The sequence below is a fragment of the Lissotriton helveticus genome, chromosome 4_2 (genome assembly GCF_964261635.1).
Source record: "Lissotriton helveticus chromosome 4_2, aLisHel1.1, whole genome shotgun sequence".
NCBI lineage: Eukaryota > Metazoa > Chordata > Amphibia > Caudata > Salamandridae > Lissotriton > Lissotriton helveticus.
Genome location: NC_136064.1, coordinates 21,838,747 through 21,861,327, shown reverse-complemented (window position 1 = coordinate 21,861,327; position 22,581 = coordinate 21,838,747). Strand labels below are relative to the sequence as shown.

The following is a 22,581-nucleotide window of genomic DNA, read 5'->3' as shown; positions in this document are numbered from 1 at the left end:
CAACACACCCCCACCCACACACACCTCACTCCCCCCCACACACACACACACCTCACAGACACACCCCACACATCCCCCACACACACCTCTTCCCTTCCCCACACACACACACCTCTGACGCACACCTCACACACACACACACACACACACCACACACACCTCACACACACACACACACCCACACCCACACAAACACTCCTCTCACACACACACACCCACACCCCCCCACACACACACACCCACACCCGCACATCCTACACACACACACCCCACACACATACCCCCCCACACACACACCCCACACCCATCCCCCCCACACACACACACCACACACACACACTCATTATTTTTTTGAGGGGGTGCCCCACACACATACCCCCACACACACACACCCCACACCCACCCCCCCACACACACACACCCCACCATACCTCATACACCCACACCTCCACCCACACCCAAACACCCCACACACCCACACCCACACACACACCATACACCCCCACCTACACCCACACACCCCCACCCACACACACCTCACTCCCCCCCACACACACACACACCTCACAGACACACCCCACACATCCCCCACACACACCTCCCCCCTCCCCCCATACACACACCTCTGACACACCCCCCCCACACACACACACACACACCACACACACCTCTCACACACACACACATACCCACGCACACACTCCTCACACACACACACACCCACACACACCCCTACACACACACCCACACACACACCACACACACACACCCACACATCCTACACACACACACCCCACACACATACCCCCCACCCCTCCACACACACACACACCACACACACACACACACTTATTATTATTTTTTCTTTTTTTGAGGGGGTGCCCCACACACATACCCCCCCACACACACAACCCCCAACCACCCCCCACACATACACCCCCCACACATACCTCATACACCCACACCTCCACCCACACCCAAACACCCCACACACCCACACCCACACACATACCTTACACACCCACACCCCCACCTACACCCACACACCCCACACACCCCCACCCACAAACACCTCACTCCCCCCCACACACACACACCTCACAGACACACCCCACACATCCCCCACACACACCTCTTCCCTTCCCCACACACACACACCTCTGACACACACCTCACACACACACACACACACACCACACACACACACACACCACACACACCTCACACACACACACACCCGCACCCACACAATCACTCCTCTCACACACACACACCCACACCCCCCCACACACACACACCCACACCCACACATCCCACACACACACACCCCACACACATACCCCCCCACACACACACCCCACACCCATCCCCCCACCACACACACACACACAAACTCATTATTTTTTTTATTTTTTTGAGGGGTTGCCCCACACACATACCCCCACACACACACACCCCACACCCACCCCCCTACACACACCCCCCACCATACCTCATACACCCACACCTCCACCCACACCCAAACACCCCACACACCCACACCCACACACAAACCATACACCCCCACACCCCCACCTAAACCCACACACCCCCACCCACACACACCTCACTCCCCCCCACACACACATACACACCTCACAGACACACCCCACACATCCCCCACACACACCTCACCCCCCCCCCCACACACACACCTCTGACACACACCCCACACACACACACACACCCCACACACACACCTCACACACACACACACACACTCCCACACACACATTCCTCACCCCCACACACACCCACACACACCCCCACACACACACACACCCACACACACACCCCACACACACACCCACACATCCTACACACACACACCCCAAACACATACCCCCCCACACACACACACCCCCACCCCCCCCACACACACACCACTCACACACACACTCATAATTTTTTTTAATTTTTTTTGAGGGGGTGCACACCCCCGGTACGCGTACCCTAGAGAAAAAAAGAAAGACAGAGTTTTTTTTAAAATGTAGCATTTTTATATAAATTGGAGGTAGTTCTGAAAAGAACTTTTTTTTATTCTTATTGTTGTTTTATATTTTTTTATTGTTTTTTTGTACCCCGCGACTTTAAAAAAATATATATTATTATATTTGCCTTGGGGGTCCTTGTGGAACCCCCTGAGCAGGCCTAGGGGGTCAGGGTGTTTCTACTCTGGCCCCTTTGCGAGTGTCACACCTTTGTTTCACTTCTTTCTTGTGCCTTGGTTCTAACAAGGCACAAGATGGCTGCCAGGGACACCCAGTATGCAAGGGGAATTAGTTACCCCTCTTCAAACATGCACGGGGGCTGCGTTGCAGAGAGGTGTAAAAAAGGGTGTGGCCTCATTACACCTCTATGCAATGCAGCCATCTGGTGCATACTGGAGGCTCCTGGTGGGCTAGTTGGCCCCCAGGGACCCCCATTATGCAAGGGGAATTAATTCCCCCTCTGCAAATGCGCCAGGCGGCTGCGTTGCAGAGAGGTGTAACAAGGGGCATAGCCTCCTTACACCTCTGCAATGCAGCCCCCTGGTGCATACTGGAGGTTCCAGGTGGGCTAGTTGGCCCCCAGGGGCCCCCAGTATGCAGGGGGAATGAGTTCCCCCTCTTCAAACATGCACGGGGGCTGCGTTGCAGAGAGGTGTAAAAAGGGCAGTGGCTTAATTACACCTCTCTGCAATGCAGTCCCCTGGTGCATACTGGAGATTCCTGGTGGGCTTTCAGGTCTTATATAGTTAGGAATTAGCATTAAAAAAAACTTTGAAATTCACTGAAAAAAACATAGGTTTCAGGCCTTATATAGTTAGGAATTAGCATTTAAAAAATCTTTGAAATTCACTGAAAAAAAACATAGGTTTCAGGCCTTATATAGTTAGGATCTAGCATTTAAAAAAAACCTGCAAATTCACTGAAAAAAACATAGGTTTCAGGCCTTATATAGTTAGGAATTAGCATTTAAAAAACCTTGCAAATTCAATGAAAAAACCATAGGTTTCAGGCCTTATATAGTTAGGAATTACCATTTAAAAAAACCTTGCAAATTCACTGAAAAAAACATAGGTTTCAGGCCTTATATAGTTAGGAATTAGCATTTAAAAAACCTTGCAAATTCAATGAAAAAAATATAGGTTTCAGGCCTTATATAGTTAGGAATTAGCATTTAAAAAAAACCTTGCAAATTCACTGAAAAAAACATAGGTTTCAGGCCTTATTTAGTTAGGAATTAGGCACAAGAAAGCAGAAAAACAAACGTGTAGAACACAAAAAGGGGGCAGGGTAGAAACACCCTGACCCCCTAGGGCTGCTCAGGTGGTCCCACTAGGATATTAATAAATTTAAACGTTATCCGCTAATACAATTAGCATTTAAAAAACCTTTGAAATTCACTGAAAAAACCATAGGTTTCAGGCCTTATATAGTTAGGAATTAGCATTTAAAAAAACTTTGAAATTCACTGAAAAAACCATAGGTTTCAAGCCTTATATAGTTAGGAATTAGCATTTAAAAAAATCTTTGAAATTCACTGAAAAAACCATAGGTTTCAGGCCTTATATAGTTAGGAATTAGCATTTAAAAAAACCTTTGAAATTCACTGAAAAAACCATAGGTTTAAGGAGTTATATAGTTAGGAATTAGCTTTTACAAAACCTTTGAAATTCACTCAAAAAACTATAAGTTTTAGTGGTGTTATAGTTAGCTGGACATTTTACTCATACAAAACCATTGAAATTGCTCCTATATAGTTAGTTGTACTAAGTATATATCGCGCACCCGCAATCCACTGCTGATGATGTCACATATTAGATCATTCATGACATGGTCAGTGACATCAATGATGACATCTCAAATGACATCACTGATGACATCCTCCATGTGACAATCACATACACCTTTTCATACACTATTACAATTTTTCATCACTCTTTGTAAAATACAGAGTATCATATTTAAATCCATTGTCACAGCAATACAAGTATCCAAAAATCCACTCAGTGATTCATACATGTATACACACATCTAATCCTTACCTATGGGTTCACTTATACATGCTGTCAATGAACAATAGAACACTATCAAAAATACTTATACATCTATATCGACATTAAACAACAGCACACATCCTATTCACATATGTAGTCATCCTACTCACTTATGCAAACAATGGATCATACTTACATATTTACTTAGCAAAACACTTATACAAACAACACTTCTTCTATTCATTTAGATAGTAAGTCATACTTAGTGAATTATAAAATCATTATTACAAGTATACAGTTATCCATACAGTCACTCACACAATCATTGTGTCTTATGTATACTTATTTATATACAACAACTGAAACATACACTGCCTTTTATTTTTCTAGTTTGTTGGACCTGTACCTTTGAGAAATATATTTGCTCATCACCACACCCATAAAGAGATTCCCTCACCCAAACTGTTAGAACATGTAGTTTTAACTTCATATATCTACTGAATAAACTATTCACACATCTTTGGACAGTCACACAACATCCACCGAACCACACACACTTTCACACTCCCATACAAATACTCAGTTAACTAATCAATAACTAATATAGACGTTCACATAGCTAGTAACCAACTGTAGAATCAGTTTACACAACAACTGACAAAGTGATACAGATATTCACACAGTTTAGTCACTATCCACTATATTTAGTGAGACATTATAAATTGGTCAAGTAAACAGTCAATTACACTGCTACTAAATCCTCCATCCAAATATTTATTTATATATATCCACTCATTCTCCAATGCAAATTGCTATATATATAATGCATATTTAAATAACGAAGCAAACCACATTCACTGGATGATGTCATCAGTGATGTCATCAGTGATGTCATTTGAGATGCCATCAGTGATGTCACTGACCATGTCATGAATGATCTAATATGTGACATCATCAGCAGTGGATTGCGGGTGCGCGATATATACTTAGTACAACTAACTATATAGGAGCAATTTCAATGGTTTTGTATGAGTAAAATGTACAGCTAACTATAACACCACTAAAACGTATAGTTTTTTGAGTGAATTTCAAAGGTTTTGTAAAAGCTAATTCCTAACTATATAACTCCTTAAACCTATGGTTTTTTCAGTGAATTTCAAAGGTTTTTTAAAATGCTAATTCCTAACTATATAAGGCCTGAAACCTATGGTTTTTTCAGTGAATTTCAAAGGTTTTTTTAAATGCTAATTCCTAACTATATAAGGCCTGAAACCTATGGTTTTTTCAGTGAATTTCAAAGTTTTTTTAAATGCTAATTCCTAACTATATAAGGCCTGAAACCTACGGTTTTTTCAGTGAATATATATATATATATATATATATATATATATATATACATACATATAGCTACATGAGTGGGAATCTGCCGGCAAATTAAAACTAAGCACCACCGTTGACAATGAGAATACTGTCATCAATCTCACTAATTTGGACTTAAATGCTGAAACCCAACTTTTAGCTTTGGGCGAATCTTTTTGCCCAAAAAATGGCTTTTAAATACAGTGCAGTCCAGAATCGACGTATTTAAATTTATACGCAAGCAAAAGTTGATGAAATATCACAAATTAAACAAAGCTGATAGTACTGCCACTAATATTCTTTCTGATTCTCAACCAAGTAAAAACATTAACATTTCTGATGTGGCAATTCTCAAAACGGTTCACTCCCTTTCCGATCAAGATGATACATCTTTTCAAGACACCCAAGAAGAATTACGAGCCATGGGCATCAATAGCGGTAGTGTTGCTATGAGCCCGTTATGCCCCCGTTCCACCTTTGTACCCATGATGCCTAGGGATGCCATCGATGTATTCAGCGACTGCATGATTGAAGATCTAAAAGGGTTAAATCGATCCATTTCGCAAAGTCAGAAGCGGAGGAGTTATGCGGACAAACAATTTTCTAATCTTATTCGAAAAATGAATAATCATGGGAACATTGTTGTGAATAAAGTGGACAAAGGAGGTAACGTTGTTTTATGGCCTCGTGATGTTTATATCAAAGAAGCAGAGCGACAATTGAATGATCCCCAATGTTATAGACAGGCTTCCTTTAATGAACTGAATAAAGTCAAAGATCAGGTTCATAAATTGCTGGCTCACTGGAAAAGGGAAGGTTTGATTAGTAAAAAAGAATTTTGTTTCTTGAAAAAAGATCATCCTACCTTATACCTTTTACCTAAAGTGCATAAAGGAATATCCCCAATACCTGGGCATCCGATAATCTCTGCCCTGAATGGGTTATTTGAACCTATATCTAAATATGTCGATTTTTTCTTGCACAGCTACATAGAGGCTCTTCCCTCTTATATCAGAGACACTGGCCACTTTTTAACGAAATTAAAAGAGGTCTGATGGAATCCTGAATACTATTTCATTGTGATGGATATTTGTTCTCTCTATACTTCTATTAATCATCTTGATGGTCTTAATGCTATGAAGTATTTTTTATCGGACAGGGATATCAGATTCAATGAGCATAGTAAAATGTTAGTCAAAATGATTGAACTTTGCCTTTGTAATAGCTATTTCCTTTTTAACAATGAAGTTTTCCAGCAGCTGCGGGGTGTGGCTATGGGAGCATGCTTCTCCCCCAGCTACGCGTGTTTACACGTAGGCTGGTGGGAGGAGCATATTCTCGGTCGCGCCCGCACTGTTGTTGAAAACTGGGATATTAGCATTGTACATATGTGGCGTTTCATAGATGACGTGTTTGTAATATGGCAAGGATCTAGAGCGTCTGCTGAAAAATTTGTCGCTGACATTAACATTAATATGCTTCATCTAGAATTTACAGCCACTATTAGTAATAAGAATGTTGAATTTCTTGATGTTGAGATCTATATTGGTTTTTTTTTTTTTTTTTTTTAAACCTTTATTGGTATAGACAGGATATACAAATCTGGGCCTACAACCAAACTGGCCGGCCATAATACGTGAAAGCAGTCAAAAAGTCCAGAATGAAGTTACAGAATCAATCATAGAGGAACGTAAGCAATACAATCTTAAAAAGGGGGGGAGGAGAGAGGATCCAAACGGCCAGCAAACAGGAGCAAAGAAGGTTATTTTTTATAATAGGGCGATAAGGAGTATGACAGGCTTGGCGACAATAGAGAAGAATCCGGATTCCCAAATCAAACCATCGGTAACAGAAAGGCTAAAGGGCAGCCATGCAGGAATGTCAGCACTGTATATATCAGTATAAAAACAGGGCCATGAACACAAGTCGGTATATAATTAAGAACAACTTTGCATCCGCACCACCCAGTAGCACATCGGAAACAGAACAAAGGGGCCGGAATAGCGACAACACCAAGACTAACCCGTCATACTAACCTTGGGAAAGAAGGAAAAAGGGGAGGGAGGGGGGGGGGAAGAGGAAAGAAGAGAGGGAAAGGAAAACACAGACTGAAAGAGAAAAAGGCCGCGCCTAAACAAGCGCCCCGTAGCAAGGAACACATAAAAGAGCAATAATATCAACAACGAGGAGGGCGTGGGAGTCGCAATGGAAGGTAGCAGAACTACAAAAAGAAGAACAGCGACATTACAGACCCCACCCCAATCATACCACGGAAGGCAAGGACAGACGCGGCATTCCAGGAAAGAGATACAAAAGGGCCATAGAACTAAGGAAAATAAAACATCAAATAGGACCCAACCCACCCAGCACCCCTGCAGAAGGCTACGGCCTACCCTCCAAACAGCGCGCCTGTCGCCCTAAACCAGAACCCGAAATGTAGTAGAGACAAGAGAAAAGAAGAATATAGAGACAAAAAAGGACATCAAAACAAAAGAAATAAATGGGAGGGAGGAGCAAAAGGGCAGAAACAAATACGGTCGGCCACAGCCCTCCACCCAACCATACGATCATATTACATGTGAACCAGAACGACACAATCTCGAGCGCTAAAAAAACGTACAGGGGGGTCCCCCACAGCACTAGAATTATGAGCAACTTTGCCACAGATCAGTACATCAATAAACCACCGGGAGCCATGCATCTCACCCCAGTCCCTTCCTAACCACAGTTACCACCCACCACAGGACAATGTGTGGTAAACAACACGATGCGAGGCAAGCACACAATTGAAAGAAAGTACGAGCAAAACGTAGGCCAGGGAGGGCAATCAATAAGCAAGTGGGCAAAAATTCAAAGAGGCAGTTCAAATGTCTCAGCAATAGCAACAAGGGCAATAATAGACAGGAGTTCAGTCTCGCCGTTAGGAAAAGCGGGGGTGTCCCTGCAAAATAGAAACACGACCTCATCAAGGCAAAAACAGGCAGCGGTCCACCATTGGTCTCAGGCACCCGGGGAGGATCGGATCCCCGCACGACATCCAAGTCCCCAAACTCCAAACATCGAAAAGCAGGAGGTTCCAAGTCCACCGGCCAGCAAACCCGTCGATGGATAGCGACAGTAACCCTCGTAGCGACCGGGGGAGGCGAGGCGGTGGCAGCACTGAGACAAGAGGGGACCATGAAGGAGCGGTCACCCAAGATGGCAGTGGAACGAATCGAGTCTCCCGGAACACCGGGGGCCAGGGCCGCGCGTAAGGATCGTAAGGCATCAAGAACGTCTCCAATCGTAGGCTCACGCACACACGTCCAGGCCCCCGTGTAGTCCAGCAACCCAAGTCCGTCATCACGAGGAGACCCACAGCACAGGTCGTCGGTAGCCATTTTGTGAATTCAGCCTCCTCACCACTCTCCGCGATTCTCGGAACAGTTCACAAATGCGGGCCTTTACAGATTTCCGGGGGGTCCCAGCAATGGCAGCCTCGGTGAAAAAAGGAGATTTGCCCAAGGCGGGGGGCCGTCTGCAATAGTGCTGGCGCTCCTCTCAAACAGAGTCCGAGGACGAGGGTCCAGGGTCGATGGACGGAGCAGCGGCGGGGGGACCCCTACACACGATCAGTCCACGGAGCACCGCGCCCCGCACCAGCCTCACGGCCGTCAAGGCGGGCCCGGATCAGGGTCACCGGGATGTTCTCACAACGGCTCTCACCAGTGGCGCAGTCTCTCGGCCGGGGCCGACGATCACCACAACGCCAGGCCGGATATGATAGGCGAGGCCCCGGTCTCAACACCACGAAGGCCCAGGTCCCTTCGGGGGGCACAACTTCGGAACCGCAGCACGCCGGAGTCTCCAGGCCAAACGGTGAGGAAAAGCGAAACGTTGCGTTGCTATTTCTTCGGAATTGTGTCGTCTCTGGGCAGGATATACAACAGGATATGCGAGTCAGGCCAGAGGGCTGACGGAGCCGAGCTAAAAGGCGACCATTACGCTCGCGAGCTTGGCTCCTCCCCGAGATCTATATTGTTGAGAAAGAAATTCAAACTAGATTGCATAGGAAAGTGACAGCTGGTAACTCAACTCTTCATGCTTATAGTGCTCATCCTCGCCACCTTATAAAAAGCATCCCCTAATGGGAGTTTTTAGGAATTCACAGAATTTGCAGTAATGAAATCGATCTTAATACTTGTCTTGATGAATCGACTCAAAGATTTCTGGCTTGGGGCTACAAAAAGAGGGATTTACAAAATGCTATGAATAAAATGTTTTTAAATTTTGCTAATCCTCCCCAGGTTGCCAACACTGAGATTGCTATATCTAATGGAGACAGTTTTTTAAAGACACTGCAGTTAGACTTATCACGACTTTAAGTTTAGTGTCATGAGAAAAAAGTCAGGAACATCTTGAAGACTAACTGGCCCATTCTGAAAACTGATATCACATTAGCTCCATTACTCAGTGAGACTCCAGCTATCACTTTTAGAAGTATATAAGAAGAACAAGGGTTCAAGGGTGGCCTGAAAAGGTCCAAAAACACAAGGTTAAAGATTATATTTACAATTATTTTGTTTAGATATTGAATCAATTGGGGAGCAGGCTTCGTAGGGCAACATGTATATTTTTAATCAATATAATTGCAAGTAGGCATTTACACAGATATGTTCAGGTGCTCACATGAGTGAAAAGGTGCGTAACGTGATTGAGTGAAAGTGACAATATACAAAATATCACAATGACAACAAAAAGAAATCCATAACAATATGTAAAAATGGGGGGATTTTCAATGGGGGTCGACGACGTTTCGATCTTTAGTGAGTCAAGATCATCATCAGGACAGAGTGAGCAGTCTGAAATGATTAGCGAGAAAGGAGAATGGGTGTCTTGATTTAATGGTGAAGTTAGGTTTCTTCGTGGTCTGTTGTGGATTAGCTTGCTCGTAGGATTTCTCAGTAGAAGAGGGGGATCTTTTCATCCAGTCTGCAGCTACAGCACTTACCGCAGCCGCTTGGACGAGGAAATTTATTCCGGCCATGGTACGAGGAGATTAAATCCCGACCCGAGGCAAGAGTCCGGGAACCGCAAGGGACATGGACTGCACTTCCTGTCCCCCACTTCGATAATTTAAATATTCATGCTTCACCTTTCAAACATAAAGCGAAACTAAGCTTCAACATACGCTGTTCTAAGCCGTCCTATACTAAGCCTTTACTTGCGCATGGACCAGTAACTTGGATGAAAAGATCCCCTTCTTCTACTGAGAAATCCTACGAGCAAGCTAATCCACAACAGACCACGAAGAAACCTAACTTCACTAGGTTCACTTAACGAGGTACCCTTGTTTCCCATAAAGCCCAACACTTTTAGAAGGGCTCCTTCTATGAGGGATGCTCTTGTAAAGACCAGTCTGGAAGTTATCAAATCTTCCAATTGGCTCTCCAATCGATCAGGCTTTTTTAAATGCAGTTCTTGCAGAGCCTGTAAGTTCGGGGTCAATACTTTAGAATATCATGAGGCCTTCACCCAACATGTATGAAAGATTAGAAGTTTGTTCACCTGTAAAACAGATTACGCCGTTCATGTATTACAATGCACTTGTAATTTGCAATACATTGGGAGCATTAAGCTCCAGGTGTTCAATCGCATTCTGCAGCATCTGCGGGCAATTGTTAATTCTGACTCCAACTATCCTGTGGCATGCCATTTTAAACTGGTTCATCACAATAATCTCAAGGATTTGAGTTATTTTGTTATTGACGCAGTACCTTTCTCCAAAAGGGGTGGTGATAGAGAAAGGAAATTAAGACAATTGGAGAGCCATTACATTCTACTCCTGGACACAAAGATTCTGAATGGTGTCAATACTGGGGAAGATTTACATAACTTTTTATAACCATTTAGAGTTATTTATTTATAGGGTTATGCCAGTTTTTTTAAATCTATAAATGTGACAGGCTTGTCCTTTTATCCTTATACTGTACTGTATACTATCTGAGCCATATATTTTCTGATCTGTTTTTCTTATGCTGCTATTTACATATTAATGAATTTTGGGTCACCTTTAACTGAATGAATGTTATCTGTATTCTTTTATGCCTTGTTTTTAATCGTAATTTTAACTGGTTTTACTGGGTTATCTGGTTTTAATTCGATGGAGATGAGGTATAGGAATCGGGTGTTTTTTGATTGAGCATAAGGTTGGCTTAATTTTCTGTTGTCGATTGTTGAGTACCTGCTGGATTTAACAGGTTTCTTCATTCTATTTTGATCCTGTTATAATGTATGTTCCATCCGTTATTCCATTCATATGTGATTTGTTTTTGGTTTACATATATAAAATGCACTTGGCACTTTATATAACTGTTTCTTAGCTGCTAACTGAAAAATTTCCGGTTTTCACTTTATGCACTTTGTAGCACTTTGCACTTTAATATATTTAGCGTCTGCTGCTTCTTACATATGTGTTCCATATGTATTTTAGTTTTAAGCAATCTATTATAAATTTAATATGGATTGTATTTTGCACTTTTGCACATAATAATACTGTTTTTTGTGCTTCCATTGCTCTAAATCACTAGCATTGGTAGAGATTTGACTTGTTAGTGCAGTGATATTTCGGTTATGCATTTGATATTGTATGGGCACATGCCCATTATTAGTCTATTACCACCATACCATGTATTTCAGCTAGTTATATATTACAGCTATTTACACAATGGTAATAATAATGATTTACACTTTTGCAGATTTACCATGTGATAATAATACTTTTTTGGTGGTTTTATACTTTTTTACTTGCTTTGTTTAACAAAGTGTTTGTCAATTGATTTGTATTGCATTTTATGCCGATCTTACCTGCAGTATGTCTTCTATATCTATGATTGAGTAGGTGGAGCATTATATGAGAACACAACAGTATTTAAACTTGTGGGTTTTTGGCAATGTCATGTGATCAAGACCGGGTTTACCCAGTCGAAACGCGTCATGCTGCTGTCTTCTGAGGAATAAAGCACTTTACTTCACTTTAATCATCGTGTGGTCCGTACCTGATTTTTGCGCGTTCAACAGGACTTCAGGACTGCGGTGTTCATATATATATATATCTATATATTATATTCACTGAAAAAACCATAGTTTATAGACCATATATAGTTAGGAATTAGCATTTAAAAAACCTTATTTTACTCACACAAAACCATTGAAATTCCATATATAGTTAGTTGCACTAACTATATATCGCGCACCCGCAATCCACTGCTGATCATGTCACATATTACATCATTCATGACATGGTCAGTGACATCACTGATGACATCACTGATGACATCTCAAATGACATCACTGATGACATCACTGATGACAACATCCAGTGACTGTATGTTTCTGTAAAGTTAAAATATGTCTTACATATTGAAGAATGAGTGGATGTATAAGTGTCTGGATGAAGGATTTAGTAGGTGCGTGACTGACTGTATAAGTGAGTGATTAAATGTGTCTCACTGAATGCATGGGTTAGTGACTAAACTGTCTTAATTTGTGCATCATTATGTCTGTTGTGATGTAAACTGCTGCATGTGTTGATCATTAGCTATACGAGAGGCTATATGTGTTATTAATTGGTTGCCCAAGTATTTCTATGGGAGATTGAGTTTGTGTAGGGGTGGCTGGAAGGTGTGTGACTCTGTGCATAGATGTGTGAGCAGTTTATTCACTAGGTGTATGAGTTCAAGAGTGCATGTGGAAACAGCTACATGGGCAGTTGACTGTGTGCATGAGTGTATTGATGAGTGAATGGATATCTCAATGCTACATGTCATAGTAAGTACATATGTAAAACACAGTACATGTGAGAGTTGGCATATATAAATAACTGTGCATGAGAGCCACTGAATGAGTGAGTGGTTGTATCGATCATTGTGAACTTGTATCAGGGATTGTATAAGAGAGTAAATATGTGTTAGTATATGTTTCAATAAGTAAGGTGTGTATAACTGTATAGTTGAAGAAATGGAGGTGAGATTGTTTCTTTGCATGACTGACTGGGTGTGTGAGTAACTCCATGGATGAGTGGCAGTGTGTGAGTGTCTGTATACACTGAGTGTATCTAAGGTTATATTAGAGTCTGAAGAGGTTTATCGTATTAGCACAAGAATGATGTCAAATGAGATGTCATCAGTGATGTCATTTGAGATGTCATCAGTGATGTCACTGACCATGTCATGAATGATGTAATATGTGACATGATCAGCAGTGGATTGCGGGTGCGCGATATATAGTTAGTGCAACTAACTATATATGGAATTTCAATGGTTTTGTGTGAGTAAAATAAGGTTTTTTAAATGCTAATTCCTAACTATATATGGTCTATAACCTATGGTTTTTTCAGTGAATTTCAATGGTTTTTTAATAGCAAATATCATAAGCTGTCGAATGTCAAGTACGTGGTAAGTAAAAACATTTTCGTGTTTATGCACACTGATCTGCTTTGAATGCTGCCCCCCACCCCTCATTTCTATTAGGAGTACTCTCTCTTTGCAGATAGTGAAGGGTAGTTAACGCAGGCCTTTGCCCCCGTTGCCCCCGTTGTAATCCGTCGTGCCTGCTTCTCTCTCCATTTGATTGATTGTTCTCTTTGGTTCATTCTCTATTTACAAACAAGCACAGAGTCGCAATACTCTGTTTAGTCTTTGCAGATAGCGAAAAATCGTGTAAAAAAACAAAAGGAATCGAGCAAAATCAGTAGGCCACTAATGGGATCTCTTTTTGACCTCCCTAAAATAGAAACATTAGGAACAACCTGTTGATAATACCAATGTGTATGTACATAAGCGGCGTTCATTTGTGTTCACAGTACCCCTTGTTGATTGTTTGAATCGAGCATTGAATTGTTCGAAGTTGATTCTCTTAAGAATCTTCTCTGCCTGCAAACGAGGAAGAATAGGAATATTCTCTCTCCCTTTGCAGATAGTGAAGGGTAGGTAACGCAAACCTTTAACACGTCGTGCCTATTTCGTTCCTCATTGATTGATTGTTTCCCCAAACATTGACTGTTTGGGAATTGGTTCTTTTTGGAGGTATTCCCTGTTTGCAAATATACGTAGGAAAATCTTTGCAAATAGTGAAAGGGTACGTAATGCGGACCTTTCTCCCCCGTTGTAATCTGTCATGCCTATCTACTCCCGACTGATTGATGCACCTGTTTCACCCGGACCATTAACTAGAGATACGTCATCTGGCCCGACCAGAGAGCACCCCTAGTGAAAAGGACATATGCAATAATAACGAAGTGATCACTGTATCCTGTTAACAGAAACTTTAGCATGAAACAACCTGGAAAGAAAAGAATAGGAAAACGAAAATCAGTAGGCCACTGATGAACATGAACTTTTAATAAACAACGAACAAAGAAACGATAACATAACGTAATGATAAAACCTATTAATGTCCTAGAAACAAGAAAACGTTAAAATATGCCAGTGGTGAGAGACCAGAAAAACAGTAAGAGAAACCAAATCACCCCTCGCTGTCCCACCGCCTGCCACGCCAAAAAAATCGATAGACTAGGGAAAATGCAAGTCAGTAGAACATCCGCCCCCACTCTGGAAACTTCCAAGGTGGGGCAGGGTTGCGGCTACGCCCAGCCGGGAGCAGCCCATATAAGGCGGGTCCTGCTGCCACGCCTCGGCCAGGAGATCCTAACGTAGGGTGTAGCCGGAGGAGAGGCCGAAGCCAGCGGGACCCGGCCAGGGGATTGCCTTTACAACGCTGAACAGTTGCAGGGGGGGGGAATGTCTCCTCGACCCTCCCCTCTCTCTCCCAGTCCGGCCGCGGTGGCCCTTGACAGTTTCAGGTAGTCCCGCCACATGCTCTTCCGGTCCGGCCACCAACGGTCGGGGGGCCGAGGCCGACGGGATCCGGCTGCAGCCGATAAACCAAGAAACCCGTTCATGGGGCCAGAGCCAGGGGCGTCCGGCCGACATCTACCGGAAGCCCGGCCCGAAGACGGACGGGACACTTCTTCTTTCATGAATAATGGCTGCGACAACACTGGGGGGGGATGTCTTGCACATGCCTCCGACCCCCCCCCCCCCCCTCGTCCTCATCGCCTGGTCCGGCCATAACAAATCTCAAGCGAGACGCCGTGGGGTGCACTGGGAGGGAGAGACGGTGCGAACAGGCCTCTCCCGCCTCCCCAGGTGGAGGCTTCCCAGCTGCACCCTCAGCGCTCCAGGCGCCCGGAAAAGGGTTCTTCCACTGTGGCCATGCTGCAACGTCTCGCCCGGCAGGGTGGAGCCCGTCCGCTCATTTGACCCCGCGATCGCCAGTAGCTACCGAACTCTCAAAATGGCGGTCGACCTGGCAAGAGCGGGCCCAGCATAAAGAAATGGCCCAGTCACTGGTTGACTCCACCACCGTAGTCCTCCACGACCTTGAAGATTCTAGAGGAGCCGCGGGAGTCTCCGACCCCCGATGGGGAATGACTGCCATGATCGCCCGTGGAGTGACGAAACTGTATCCGTGGGACGTCGGCGCTCCCATGCTGGCGCCAGCCTCACTTTGAATTACTAGAATCCTGCAGACCTCAGTTCCGGTGAAAGCACAGTGTGACCCGGTAGGAAAAATTGTTGCACCCCCTCCCCTTTTTGACTGATAGTTCAAACCACCGATCCTTTCCTTTGCCCTTTTAACGGAACTTTGGACTGCCTCCCCCTCTTTTACATTTTCTAGAGAAAACAAAACATTAACCACTACATTAGCATAGCAGTTGACACCAGAACTGTTTTCAAATTGAAAACCAACAACATCTTCAACAGAATCCTTTTTGTTTCTGCTGTGACCCTGCTACAGCACAGGCATTGTCCCCAGCAGTAATTCTGCAATGCCGGTAAGAATAGCTGTGGTGCCTACTGGACTCACTCACCCCCGCGGCGCCCCACGCCGTTATTTGCTGGGCGGCAACTTACTAGACATCACTTTCGTGCCATCTAGATTTCAGCGCGTTCTGCTGCCTTGGAACTATTCGCACAACAGACTGCTACTGACGACCCACCCCCAGGCAACATCTTCTGAATTTTCATAATTTGAAAGAACTAGTAACATGTCCTCATCAGGAATTCAAAAGAAATTGCCACGGTCTCTTCGTTGTTTAAATGTTTTTACTGTTTTTGTTTTGTTGTATATATTTATATGTTATTAAAGTTTTATATTCCTACTACTTTGTTGGAGTGCTATATATTTTTAATGTGACACATAATTGTAAAAACTTTGATGTACAAAGAGTCATTCCTGGAATCTTCCGCTTCAGGCTCGGTCCCCTCCCCAATCACAATACAGGATGGTTTTCAGATAGTAGGAACACGTGTGGTGTGACGGATCTCATCGGGTGTGGGCCTTGATCTACTATAACTCCTTTGAAGAGGGGTGATTCTTTACAGCTGGGGCCATAAACTACATCTGCAGGGCTAGGTGATAGCCTGGACAATCGGACACAGAGGAAGAGGAGTGTCAGAGGGTGCGGTAGTGAATAGGGCGAAAGGGAGGTGTCGGGCGGGCACAGAGTGTGATTTTCAGGGAAGAGCAGCGCAGATGGGGGGAGGTTTATTGCCGATGCATAAGACAGAGAGCGGGGGTGACCAGTGCCTGGGGAAGATGCTTGCGAGGGTGAGGAGCCATGCTACGAATCGACAGCGTGCAGAGAGTGGGTCTGGTCAAGGCATCTAAAATGGCTGCCGTGCACGACAAAAGTGTGGCATTTCAAAAAAGGCAAGATGGCGCAGACAATGTTTTTCAACACTTCCTCATTTCCTTCGAATCGAACGTTAACAGACGTTGGTGCATATTACCAAAGTTAAGCGATATTTATCGCTAACGATGCTTACCAACGAATTTTTTACCGCTAAGCATCGTCAGAAATTATCGAAGATAAACCTTGCTATTATCAAGGTTTATCGCAAATGCGATAATAAACGGCCGCAATGCATGAATATCGCTAAAAACTCAGCAATATTCATGCATTACCGAGCTAATGCTCTTAGCCATGTTATCCACCTCCCATTGGATAACATGGCTAAGAACTGCTCAGGGCAGGTGTTACTTTTTGGAGATATTCGCGCTTAGCGCGAATATCTCCAAAAGTTGGTAATAGGAGATAGATATCTTGCATGTTGTAATGCAAATTATTGTGGTATATGGAACTCATACCATAATCTCTCAGGAAAGCAGAAACTGATCCTTTTGGGACCGCCTAAAAAGGCCTAGGGGGTGAGGAGTACTCTACTTTGCCCCCTTTTCACGTTCCAAACTATTTTATTTTACTCTCTTCTGTAATTACACAAAATAGCAGCGATAAGATGCATCGGAGACACACAGTGAGAGAAAGGAGGCCGGAGATGAAGAAGAGATGTCAAATACACATTGGAGATAATATAGTGGCAGAAGGGAAGTAAATATGAGTAAACTTACCATGTAACATAAAAATGTTGCACTCTATACTATAAGTCTCATTTTATACTACAATCACTTCGCTACAACCTCATAAATTAAAAATAAAAATGAATAATGTCTCAAACAATTTTTGATTTCTAAATATAAATGTATTCTTCAGAATTTTCTAAATTTGAAAGAACTAGTAACATGTCCTCATCAGCAATTTCCTCATGAAAAGTCTGCAATGATGATTCTTGTAACTCTATGGTCTCCAAACATTCGATAAATTCGCCATCAACAGATTGATCAAAAAAATCATTCAAGTCATCTCCTCCTTGTGACAATATTTCATTATTGGTGCTGTCAATTTCAATCAATGTAGTGGAATCATTCAAGTCATCTCCTCGTGACAATATTTCATTATTGGTGCTCTCAATTTCAATCAATGTAGTGGAATCATTCAAGTCATCTCCTCCTTGTGACAATATTTCATTATTGGTGCTGTCCATTTCAATCAATCTAATGGAATCATACAAGTCATCTCCTCCTTGTGACAATATTTCATTATTGGTGCTCTCAATTTCAATCAATGTAGTGGAATCATTCAAGTCATCTCCTTGTGACAATATTTCATTATTGGTGCTGTCCATTTCAATCAATCTAATGGAATCATACAAGTCATCTCCTCCTTGTGACAATATTTCATTATTGGTGCTCTCAATTTCAATCAATGTAGTGGACAATTCAAAAGAAATTGCCACGGTCTCTTCATTGTGAGCCATTTTATTTTGAAATTGCTTGCTGTAAATTGCAGAAAAAAATAATCACTTTCATTTATCGTTTTTAGTAATACATAATATAAAACTAACTTTATCAAGTATTTAGTATAACAGAAGGACTGCAAATAAATAACAGAAAACATTTTTCAAATTATCTTCAAGTGTACAACATAGTTCCCCTTACAAATTAACAACTCACCTTTTTAAAAGTAGGAGAAGTGTTAGTACTGTGTAAATCAAACACCAGAAATTCACCACCAAAAATTCCTCACAAATGTACCTCAGACAGTAGTATCACAAAATGGCTGTGGTTTCCTCTCATTTGACATATATACATAACCAATTAACTTTCATCACACACAAATACAAAACCAAAGTAACATTTTAATTGGTTCTAAATTTCAACACTTTCAAATGTGTTTTCCCCATGCAATTTTCCATAGGACATTTACATACGTCTACAGCCTGAATGGCTGAACGGAATTACACCAAACTTGGCAAAATGGTACATCAAACCTAAGAGGTCAGGAAGGATCTACTATGCCCCCTTATGGTCATTTCCCCCTTCGCTTTGGCCTCCTCTTGTCTCTCAATCCTACCGAGAGACAAGATGGCGGCCGCTACGGACTGTTTGGAATGTTGACAGACGCCGGAGAACCAATCAGCTTCGCAAAGCTCCGTAACGCGAAAAGTACGCGAAGCGGAGCGCTGTTACAGATATATATCTTTTTTTGAACGTTAATTTCTCAAAATCCACTGGAGCACATATATTGAGACCTAGCAAAGGCACATCGGGCTACCAGTCCCTAATATTTTGCCAAGTTTCGTGCAAATCCATTCAGCCGTTCGATTATTATTATTATTTATTTTTTTTGCCCCGCGGGGCCCTTTTAAAACCTCCACATCAAACCTAGGGGGTCAGCGAGGATCTACTATGCCCCCTTATGGTCATTTGCCCCTTCGCTTTGGCCTCCTCTTGTCTCTCGATCCTACCGAGAGACAAGATGGCGGCCGCTACGGACTGTTTGGAATGTTTACAGACGCCGGAGAACCAATCAGCTTCGCTTCACAAAGCTCCGTTGCGCGAAAAGTACGCGTACTGGAGCGCTGCCCGGTCCGCTGTTACAGATATATATCTTTTTTTAAACGTTAATTTCTCAAAATCCACTGTAGCACATATATTGAGACCTACAAAAGGCACATCGGGCTACCAGTCCCTACAATTTTGCCAAGTTTCGTGCAAATCCATTCAGCCGTTCGGGCTAAAAGTGAGGCCAACCGCCCTATGGAAAACTCAATGTTAAAAACACGTTTTGGGACCCCCCTTTTTTCTCGGCCCCCCCTTGACGAACCCCCCCCAAATTTTCAAGGGCTGCTCAGAAACAAAATGTGCCATTTTCCTGAAAATTCCAGCCAATTCCGTCCACAAACGCCAAAGTTATTAGACATAGAATTTTCAAAAATCCCATAGAGAAAAAATCCTAACTATATATACCTACTGGCGACCGCCAGTAGGTAATAGATATATATATATATTATTATTTTTTTCACTGAAAAAACCATAGGTTTCAGAGATGTTATAGTTAGTTGGACATTTCCCTCATACGAAACCATAGAAATTCCCCCGTTATAGTTAGTTCAGCTAACTATAACTCACGCCGCCGCAATGCACTGCTGATGACGTCACATATTACATCATTCATGACTGATTGGAGAGGTGCATGGGTAGTGACAGGGCGATGGCTGGACTGCATGGGTACTGCTTAGGTTATTGTAGCAGTGTATGAGTTTGTGCATGGGTCATTGCATGAGTGCATGGGTAGTGACTGGATGATTAGAGTGATGCAAGGAGAGTGCATGGTGAATTTATAAGTGCTTGGGTTTTGGCGGAGTGATTGAATAAGTACACACATGTCACATCAGGCCCCGCCCCTTCCCTTCACCACTGTGCAAATGCGCTACCTGGCGGGTTTTAAGTTGGGGGATTACTTCCTCTTGAATCCTGAGGGTCTCTGGGGGGCCAACTAGCCCACCATGTACCTCCAGTAAGCACGCATCACCCTCTTCCAGCGGACCCAGGAGGACATCCATGTGCACTACAGGCTGCACCCAGACATCATCCTGGAGTTGATAGAGGAGCTGGCACCCATACTTGAACACCCCACATACAGGGCACACACCATCCCTACCCACATACAGGTTTTGTGCTCACTGCACCTCTTAGCATCAGGGAGTTTTCAGGGGGTGATAGCCACAGCAGGAGGGGTCTCTCAGAGTGCACTATCGTGTTTTTTCCACGCTTTCCTTGATGCAAGAATTCTACCAAATAGCCCAATTTCCCCACGTCATTGGCTGTGTAGGTGGACCCATGACACACTGTCACCCCATCACAGAATGTTTTTAGAAACAGAAAACCATATCATTCAGTGAACATCCAGGTAGTGTGCAATGCTAAACATGGCATCACAGATATTGTGGCAAAATTCCCAGGAAGCACAAACGATTCATTCATTTTTCGCCACTGTGGATTACATCGCAGACTCACAAATGACGAGTTTGGAGAGGGCTACCTGCTAGGTAATTGCATGGCACACACACACACACACACACACACACAACTTGGGAAGGTATAAACTGGCAGGACAGTACTTAACATCAACCTACTTTTGCCCTGCAGGTGACAGTGCGTATGCTGTGCGTGACTACATCCTCACGCCGTACCTCAATCCAGCCACAGCAGCAGAGCGGAGGTACAACAGTGCCCACAGAGCCACACGCTGCACCATTGAAAGGACCTTTGGAATCCTTAAAAGCCATTACCGGTGCCTCTATAAGAGTGGAGGTGCACTGCACTACAGCCCAGAAACATGTTGCAAAATCCTGGTTGCCTGTGCAATGCTACACAACATCATCGCTACCAAGAAGGGCACCCCAGTGGATCTGACAGATGCAGACACATCAGATGAGGAGGAACCAGCTCCACAATGCAGACGTGCAGGTGGTGCCGGGGTGGCTACCGGGGGCCAGAGAGGTGATGACATCACACAGAACTACTTCTAGGTGAGAAATGAGGACACAATGCCAAATAATGATGCTCAAGTATGATGTTTATTTCCTTAACAGCAGGAGTAAATCTGTCACACAGCGTGACTGAAATGTTGATAGTTGCACATGTTTAGGTCACAGTGCTATTATTGCCATGAGTCACTCAGTCCATATGGTATGTGTTGCATCACACATTGCCGTGAGTACATGCTGCCCCAGTACCTCCTACATGCACGCCCTGTTGCTTCTCGGTCAGGCTGCACACTGGCCTCACTGGAGTCTTCCCCTACTCTCCGCTGGCGCCCACTCCGGGGTCTATCTGCAGGAAGTGGTGGAGTGATGCTGCTCCTGCTGGACTGTTCGTCTGTATCCAAGCTGCCCAGTGTCCTTATGCCACCTGTGGCTAGAGCATGCATTTGGTCCACGGTATGTGTGACCTGCACCATGACCCTACTCACATCCTGGCAGCAGTGTGCCATTTCATGCTGCATACTCACACATCTCCTGGCTAGCAGGGATATGGCGGTGGACTGGCGGTTCACAGTTTTAGTGTACAGGTCCATCCGGGTGTGTAGATGGTGTTTCTCCCTGCGCCTGGCTACCCTGTCTCTCCTGATCTCCCTGCACAGTCCTTCCAATGCACCTTTCATGAATTTACACTGAGCCACAACTCAGACATGTTATGGTTATATGCTGCAAGTTGGCGCTGGATTGATCTTATGCCTTTAACTTGCAGGCGCTGTGCTTTTAACATGCTGCCCTCAAGGCCAGAGAACACTGTATCTTCTTCAGAATGTGAATTGCTGGTGGAGGGCCGTGCCCTGCGTCTCGATCCACTACCATTTGAAGTTTGGACACTGGACTGTGGTGTGTGCTGCCTTTCGTGTTGCCTTTGAACTGGCTGTGCCACCTCAGCTGCATCTGTGGACTCTGCCTCCATCAGTGGCAGTGGTGAGACTA

At 43.8% G+C, this 22,581-nt stretch overlaps 1 protein-coding gene across 1 annotated transcript in view; it reads right to left on the bottom strand.

Moving 5' to 3' along the window:
• LOC144752160 (V-set and immunoglobulin domain-containing protein 4-like) overlaps positions 1 to 22,581 on the bottom strand; it is a 345,686-nt gene that overhangs the window by 116,216 nt on the left and 206,889 nt on the right. The window contains exon 9 of the mRNA XM_078640087.1: positions 2,154 to 2,180. Coding sequence (XP_078496213.1) covers positions 2,154 to 2,180 — 27 coding nt within the window. The remainder of the gene's footprint in view (positions 1 to 2,153; positions 2,181 to 22,581) is intronic.